We start from the raw sequence: 9,255 nt of genomic DNA on the forward strand, positions 1-9,255 counted from the left end.
CACTCCTTGCCCTGATGGCGTCTCCTTGTCTTCTGGCAGGATACACCAAAAGCCCTACTGTCTTCAGCCAAATCCTGACGAGGGACTTACAAAGTATCATACTTACCTCAGATACGGCGCTCGTACAGTATGTAGATGACCTACTACTAGCATCACGGACTCAGGTAAGCTGCAGGACGGACACTTTAAGACTATTAGAAGGATTAGCTGAAAGAGGACATAAAGTATCCCTGGGAAAGTTACAGTATTGCCAAAAGAAAGTTACATACCTGGGGCATGTGATCTCAGAGGGACTGCAGGAATTGTCTGATGAAAGAGTGAAGGCTATAAAAGACTTGCCAAAGCCTACCACCAAAAGACATATGTGAGCCTTTTTAGGAGCAGCCGGATTTTGCCGGCCGTGGATCCCTACTTATGGAGAGATGGTTAAGCCTCTGGTAGAGACCACTCGGAAAGGAAAACCTGAAGTGGTTCAGTAGACCCCCGAGCTAGACCATGCTTTCCACCAAATTAAACACCAGCTATTGCAAGCCCCTACTCTAGGACTCCCCAACTACGAGAAGCTGTTTGTGTTGTTTGTCCACGAAAGACAGGGAGTCCTAACCCAGAAACTGGGACCTCAGCTACGCCCAGTCGCTTGTTACTCTGCCACCTTAGATCCAGTGGCAAGAAGAGTAGTCAGCTATCTGCGCGCTGTTGCAGCGGCAACACTGCTTGTTGAGCGATCAAAAGAGCTAGTCATGGAGTACCCCCTTGAAGTCAGAGTTCCTCACGAAGTCGAAGCCCTAATGACTAATGAAAAGACTCAAGCCTTCTCTCACCAGCGTTTAGCCCGGTACGAAGTGACTCTGTTAGCTGCTGAGAACATGCGCATCTCACGCTGTACTAGCCTCAACCCGGCCTTGCTTCTGCTTCATCCCGAGGATGGAGAGCCACATCACGACTGCTGCACCGTCGTTCGCATGATGGAAAAGCCCCGAGACGACCTCACTGATGTGCCCCTGAACAATCTTGACTTAGTCTTCTACGTGGATGGGTCTTCCTATATAGAAGCTGGAGTTCGTCGGACCAGGTATGCGGTCATCACTGACTTCAACATCGTTGAAGCAAAGCCCTTATCTCCCCGGTTAAGCGCACAAGCGGCTGAACTGATTGCTTTAACCTGTGCGTGTGAACTGGCAACCGGGATGACTTTAAACGTATACCCTGACAGTCAATATGCGTTTGGGATTTGCCACTCCACTGGCAATTATGGAAACAGCGAGACTTCATTACTTCTTCCAGAGCAAAGTTTGCGAACTCCACTCAAGTTTCTGAGCTCCTGGAAGCCATTCAGAAGCCCAGACAGATAGCCGTAATGCATGTCGCCGCACACACCGACGGGAGCACGCCTGAAGCTAAAGGAAATGAGCTGCTGCCAAAGCCGCCGCTCAGCAACCCATAAGTCTCAATGCCCTTGCTTCTATGCGGGAGAAACCCAGAGCCTTAGAAGGATATGAGCAAGCGTGCAAAGGAGAAGAAGAAGAAGAAGAATGGAAATGTCTCTATGAGGCTGATTCAAAGGATGGACTGTGGTACTCTGGCAATAACCGCCCCATCTTGCCTAAAACACTACAGCGGCCCCTGTGCCAAATAGTCCATGGGCAAAGTCATTATGGGGCAACTGCCATAGCTGAAACCATTCTCTGAATTTGGTTTGCCCCTGGGATCCATGCAGTGACTAAACAAGTGACCAGCATCTGCCCCACTTGCCCAGCATTCAACTCTGGCCCAGAGAGAAAAGCCCCACCTGGGGGCCAACCTTGGGCATATCAACCATTTGAGAGACTGCAAATAGACTTCATCGAACTTCCCCGGTGCTGAGGATACAGATATGCCTTAGTAGTGCGAGATTAGCTCACCCATTGGGTGGAAGCATTTCCTGACACCCGTGCCTCTCATCAGCAAGTCGCTCATGCACTTCTAAAGGACATTATTTCGCGGTTTGGCATACCTCAAGTCATTGACTCAGATCAAGGAGGTCACTTCACCTCCCAGGTCTTACAAACAATTTACACACAGTTGGGAATCACTAGGCAGCTTCACACCCCTTATCACCCTCAATCATCTGGAGGAGTGGAAAGGGCAAATCGAACTCTAAAAACCCTTCTAAGTAAAGTGTGTTCTGAAACTCAGCTTAAGTGGCCCGAAGCATTGCCCCTTGCACTGTTTGCTATGCGAAACGCGCCTAGAGCCGATATTAAGATATCTCCCTATAAGCTTTTGTTTAGTCATCCACCCCCCATTACCCGTAGTTTCCTTCCGCCAACTGCAGGATTGCTAGCAGAGGATGAGAATTTAACCCATTATGTGATTTCTTTGTAGAAGCAGCTTACTACTTTACAGCGTCGTGCTGCCGTTCAGCAACCTGTACCCTTTGATTGTGAAATACACCCCTTCAGTCCTAGTGACTACGTGTGGGTCCGTGTTCCGCGACGGAAAAGTTGCCTAGAGCCAACGTGAGAAGGACCATACCAAGTCCTGCTAACCACCCACTCCGCAATCAAGATCACTGAAAGGAATTCGTGGATCCATCACTCACACGTGAAACCTACTGTATTTACCCCAACGGAACCTCATCGTGTACCTCCCCTTCGGCTGCATAATCCAACAGTCAATGGACAATATGTGCCTTGCAAGTACTGTCATAAGTGTATTTTTACTAGTAGTCTGTCTGCCCACATTAATCGGATGCCCCTGCAGTCTCACCCAGTTCGGAGGAGCCTATCCTGACACGCAACTAGAGTATTCTAACACCAAACAAGTTCAAGACAAAGTTAGTCAAGTCCTGCCTGAAGGGACTTCCGCCGTTATATACAAGTCCAATGCTCCCCCAAGTCACTGTAAGCTGTATGAGTATTACACTAATAACTATGAAATTTGGTGTGCAGACCCCACCACAGGGGCAAGTCAAGCTTACATCCAAAGTAAAACTACTAACCCTGGGGAACAATCATTCTATTCCAAAAGTGGAATCAGGATCTCGGTTTGGTGAGTGTCGTCCCCTAAATTACTATCAATCCTCACCAAAATGTAGAATGGCCTCATAACGCTCTTGTGAAAATGACCAATTCCTACGCGAGTAACCTAAACTTCTCAAACTACTAAGTGTGTACTTGACTACCTAAGCATCCCAGCGTAAGTATTCCTCTCATCAGTTTTGGCCTTAGTTCATTCAATAATTCCTCTATTAGCAAGAGCACCCATAACGACAGTAAATGGTACTATGAATACTGGTTCCTTAACGAAGTAATCCTCCCTGAAGATTCTGTGTGCTATTACAAGCCATGTCTTAGTAGTTTTGCTGTTTGTAAGGAATACCGCAGCCAGTGCTTGTAATATAACAATAACCTTAGATCCATCCTCTCTCGGATGACAAAGTAATGGACCTGTACATGTAGGGCATTATTGGCTTTGTGAGAAAGTTGCATTTAAGCATTTGCCACCCACCTAGTATGGCACGTGCACCCTGGGCACAGTGATCCCAGACATGACACTTCACCCGAACACGTCGCTTCAAGGGTGGCACCGAAACCGCCCACATCAGTTCCGACGAGGGGTGGACCTCAACCCCCTCGTCGAGTGACCTACCTCATTCCATTCCTTTGCCCGATAGTTCATACCTTGACTAAGTGTTTCTGAACTTGAAAAGACTGTTGTAAATCTTTCAGCCTCACTGGAAGTATTAAAGTAACTCAGATTTCTCATATTACTTTGCAAAATCGCCTAGCGTTAAACTTACTTCTTACTAATCAAGGAGGAGTATGTACTTTAGTCAACGATACTTGCTGCACCTATGTAGATGAATCAGGAAAAGAAGATATTCATAAGATCCAGAATATGGCTAGTCAATTCCACGCCATAACCAGAGATAACACCTCTTGGGGTGTACAAGGTGCATGGGCTCTCCTGACATCCTAGTTCCCCGGATTACGATGGACTCACAAACTCGTTGTTATTATTGTTACTCTTAGATGTCTTTTGACTTTAACCTGTTGTTGTATCCAGTGTATTGGAACCCTACCTTCTGTATTATCCACATGTTGTAGATGTACTATGCGTAACATAGAAGAATGTGTTGAAATGTCTAAAGCTGAAGTAAATGCCAGAAACGTTTAGATGCTAAATATGGTAGAAAGTGATCCCAGCCTTTGAAGGCCAGGATCAAAGGGGAGATTGTAGAAATTAATTAGCAAGACCATAGATAATATTGTAGAAATTAACTACAAAGCAGACTCAGTACTTCAAGGACACAGCCTGATAAGACTCCGAATGACTAAATCTAGTCACCTTGAAGTCTGAAGCAATCAAGGATGTAGCCCCCTCCCAATTAGCCAGCATTCCAAAACAGGCACATAGCCACAAAAACCAGTTTGAACCAATTAGGAGTCTCTCAAACTGGCCTGATACCTTGTTATCTGTCACAGTGGAAAATTCCCACCTGCGCGTGCACCTTGACTGTAAACTATAAATTGCCTCTAACAGTTTTATTTGGGGCCTCTGAGCTTGCTCAGGGTGCCCGGTATGCTGAATAAAATTTGAGACTGACAGCGACTCTGTGTCTTTGGGAACAACTCCGCAAGGAGTCATGAAGTCCGCAACAGTGGGAGGTTTACTATACATTACTGTCCCTGTGCCAGAAGACCAGGCTCTTCCCCAGTGCGGCTAGGAAGACCACCTCCATGGCAGGGATCTGGGTTTTCCATTTCCTGTGGAAAAATGGAGAAAACCGCTTTTCTTCTTTTAGCAGAGAAACCTGGAGATTACCGGCTTTTGCAAAGAGCTCTGCAGGCTGGTTGAGCTCCAACTTGCAAAGCTGTTTGCAAACAGGGCGGGAAACTCCCAGTCCTGCAGAGGGGGGAGCGGGGAAGGGTGGGGCTTGAGGCGCTCAGCCAGCTACAGATCAGCTCAGCCTCACTTCGCTCCTGCAGCCTCTGAGGTAAGTGGGGCTTGCAGGGGACTGTGGGTCACGGTTGGGGGCCATGCAGGGCTGGAGGGGAGTCAGAACCCTCCCTGCCCGAGCTGCAGCAACAGCTGGAGCTGGCTTCATGCTTCTGCTGCAGCTGCCTGCTGTTGAGGGCAGGGAGCTGCCGACTTGGGTCCCTGGCCCCATAGCCCTGACAGCTGAGGGGCCCTCCAGCATGTCTGTGGGGCAGGAGCTGTGGGTGGGAGGCAAGAAGCATGAGTAGGGCGGGGGGGCCTGTTGTGGGGTTTGATTGAGGGGCACCAACAAGGCTGTGGGAGGCATTGGGGGGTGTGTGTGAGGGGCACCAGCAGGGCTAGGGGGAGATGTGGGGGCTTTTAATAACAGATTTAGGGATTTTTGTCAGGGAATTTGCAGTGTTTTCATTGGAGAAAACCAGGATCCCTCTCAGTGTTTCCCTTGGCAGGCAAGCATAGACTATGCTTGATCTGAGGCTTCAAGAGGCAGAGAACTGAGGCCTAAGTCCGGAGGCTTAGGGTTCAGATGCCCCTGAGTCTCACTTGCTCTTAGCCAACGGCCACAGGAGCAAGCTAGGGAGGAGTCCCCCATTTTGGTAAAGTAGGCGTGTAGCTGAGATCCCCCCACTGGAAGCTGGCTACTGGGAAGCTAATTACAGGACTCGTAGGACATCCTGTTCACAGTGCACTGGACAGGGATACACCCTGCACTACACAATGCCTTTCAAATCCATCTCAGTCTGGCCAACAGCCCTTGATCACTTGATCTGAGCTAGAAGCAAAAGCTGCTCTACTTCTCTTCCCTACCTGCACTACACATGTGACAGGAGACCTATTGCTCCAGCCAGCTTCAAAGCTACTGCTGTGAGGTTCCACCCCTTCCCAGTCTTCCTAGTCCCCTCCATCACCAGGTGTCTGCCTCTCCATTGCCTTGTTGCTCTGTTCATCACATTGATCTTTCTGGGTAACCAGGTGGGGGCATGGGGCAGAGCTAGCTCTGCTGTCAGCTTCAATGTGTACTCCTTCCAGCTTTGGCATCTGCTAAAGAGAAAAATCATCCTTCCAGCATTGCTCAGCATGTTCCCAGCTTGGGGAACATTTGCATAAAAGAGCTTTAAGTGAGATGTACAATAGTAGTACCCTGCTCGCTTCTCTTATGCTGTAACCACTTGGTTCAGGCTGAGAAGTTTGGGGCAGCAAAATTGTGTTTTGCTTTATGTAAAATCATGCTAAAATTAGATGATTTTTTTTTTTTAGACATCACCAGCGCTATAGAATACTTTGCAAAGGCAACATTGTCACAAGCTCATCAGTGTCAGTTGAACTGTTGCCCTGTAAGTAAAACTTTACTCGTGCTCTGCAAAAACAATTTTCAGGAGGCTGAAGTTGTTTCCTTATTCCTAGTTGTGTTTTTCAAAGCAAATCTTTACATAGTGAAAGTTTGTTAGTAATGAATTAGACTGGCTAGAGTTAGAATTTAATAAAGAAAAGTATGTTTACTAATACAGATGTAAAATGTGTCATGTATCAAGTACATAGATAGCGCTGAATAAGGAGCTGAGGCTACAGTAGGATTATGGGACAAAATCCTTTTTGGGGCACCCCAAATTCTAATTCTTTAGCATGTCTAATTCATTGCTAATGAACTTGAATTGTGTAAAGATTTGCTTTGAAAAAGGAACTGGGAATAAGGAATCAATCTCAGCCTCATAGTTTTCTGTGTTGCCTGATTCTGCCGTCAAGTGTATTGAAGATAATAATGTCATGTAAAACTTCATTGACATTACACCTGTCTGGAGTGGGCAATAAGGGAATTGGATCAATTTGTTTCTTTCTGTCATTCATGTTAGGTGCTAAATTTCTTTTAAGGGGAGCTTATGCAAGCAAATTCTTTATAGATGGGTTTTGCCTAGCAACCTTTGCATACACTTTGCTCATTAATGGTAAGGTAAGAGGACATTTAAAAAATTGTTCCGCTTTTATAAGAATCTAGGAGGGTAAATTTACTTTCTAGAAGATAAACCCTAGAACTGTTTATTGTACATCAGCAGTGTAGATGTTGTTGCATTGATTTTTTTGGGTGAAACTTTTTTAGGTTGTTTCTGATGATTACAGCAATTGATTCCTGCTGAGGAACTATTTTGTGTAGCAAGTGGTGAAAAGGAGTTCTTATCCAACCTGGTTTCATGTAGAAAAGGCACACTGCTTGTTTTAAAATAACACTGCTCTTGTTGGAATTTTTTTCCACTGCTATGGAACGTAGGATACTAAGTGCAGGGATGGATCCCACCAGGTCTCTAGCTTCCTACAATTACAGTCCAGTTTTTATGGCATTGAAACAGAAACTGGTAGGACCCATTGCAAAATTTGCTTTTGATCTCCAGTGAAACTTGGCTTGTCTTTATCATGCAGTAAATGTTTCATTCTTTCTCATATGGAATAGCAAAACTAGCAATTGGCAGGTTTCATCAGAAGCTTGGGAGGAGCTCAAGATAGAGGTGTAACTGACTAGTACAGTGTCTTTGGCAGTGGTGGAACATAGTGAAGGGGCAATACTTCATTGCTTTTGGGGCGGCGCTGAAGGGAGGGCACTCCTTTTTCTTGCTGCTGACACATTAGGTGGCCAAAAAACACACCTTGGGCATCAAAAAAAGAGGTAATGTTTCTCTGCAGCAGTGAAGTTCCAGCATCTGCTCTGATGCTGTGGGCTGCTGCTGCTGCTTTGCCCTCCCTGCTGCTGGAACTGCTGCAGGGAAGATGCAGGGCACAGGTGGGAGGGGAATAGGGACATTAAAGTGAGGTTGTCCCCAGCCCCATTCTGGCACCTCCCTACCTTAAGAAGCACCCAGGGCTCCTGCTCCACCCATTGTAATACTACTGGTTCAAGAACATATGAGACAAACATAATGATTGTATTGAAAATGAATTGGGGATTCAGCACAAATTATGTTTTCTTTCAAGGAAACTTTACCTAAACATTGTATGGATTGTTAAGTTAGTTACATTAAGCTTCCAGACCCCTTTTTCGTTGTGACATCTGCTATATTGAAGCTGTTTTTTCCCAGACTATTTTCTGCTACCACGGGTTCTTGTAGGACAACAGTGTTAACCTGTTAAACAAGTTCTCTGTGTTGGCAGAAATTTTCCCCTTTACAGGTTGTTTATGTGCCTTCTCCTGCTTGAAAAGAAAAGGAGCAAACTGGAAGCTCCATTTGGTAATGACATTTGTGGAGGATAAGAGTATGGGTGGAGGAGAGAGAAATGAGAGAAGAAACGTGTTTTATGCTGCATAGTGACTTTACAAATCTTGGCACGTGTTTACCATGGGACTGTGTGGCATACCTCCTTAATAAATATATGAATTCTCCCCTTTTGAGTAAAGAAGCTTGAGCAGAGTCTGGGGGGATTTTGGTGTATTCTCACAATACTCCTGAAGAGGAAAGAACAAACAGTTCCTTACCCTTCCTCATAAACAGGGATCTTGGTTTTCTCTGATTTAATTTTTTTTTCTCTCCCAATTTTCAGTTAAAAAAAAAAAAAGGTAACCCCAAATCCACATTTTCCCATGATTTAAAATGAACTGTCACTAATATCTATATCTATTTCATTTTAAATCATGGGAAAATGTGGATTTGGGGTTATTGTTTTTAACCAAAAATTGGGGATTTTTTTAAATCAGAGAAAACTAGGATCCCTGCTCATAAATACAGTGGAAAGTCACAGTGAGCAGAACAGCCAGCTGCTGATGTTGCAGGGATTGGATTATATAAACAGCTCGCTACCACCCAGTGCAGAACAGATTCCCTGTTTGTTCAAACAGGAAAGTTCTGGTCAGTTCCGCTTTAGAGGGAGAGGAACTGAACATCAGCCCAAGCAGGGAGGGAGGGCAGCATGAGGGTGGAAAATAATGCAGCACCCACAGAAAAATAACCCATAAATACTAGGGTGGTCCAAGGTGGGATGAATCCCTGAAAAGTGCTGTACCAAAACAAGATTGCATGAGTAGCTTGAAAGAAAGGAAGCTTTAAGGAAAAAATCCCTCTTAGTTTTCCCTGAATGTTAGGAAGAAAGAAGAGAATCTCATTACTGCCTTTTTCAGCTGAGATATTGCTATGCACAGTTCCAGCATCTGTTCCAGAAAGGCCTGGTTCTGGAGACCTTATACCCATCTACCTCCCACTGAAAGTTCTTTTTATGGTGTTGTGTATGTAATGAGTAATCCAATACTGAATGTGACAGCTAAGCTTATCTACCTAACAAATGAGATACATAACA

General features: G+C 45.4%; 1 protein-coding gene across 1 annotated transcript; it reads left to right on the plus strand.

Moving 5' to 3' along the window:
• The first annotated feature begins 14 nt into the window (after window positions 1-14).
• LOC109296432 lies at window positions 15-1,352 on the plus strand. The gene is given in 1 exon segment (XM_019515843.1): window positions 15-1,352. A coding segment is annotated over 1 exon segment (1,338 nt).
• Window positions 1,353-9,255: the final 7,903 nt, after the last annotated feature.

The sequence above is a fragment of the Gavialis gangeticus genome, unplaced genomic scaffold, assembly GCF_001723915.1.
Source record: "Gavialis gangeticus isolate Ggan-Ray unplaced genomic scaffold, GavGan_comp1, whole genome shotgun sequence".
Classification (NCBI taxonomy): Eukaryota; Metazoa; Chordata; order Crocodylia; family Gavialidae; genus Gavialis; species Gavialis gangeticus.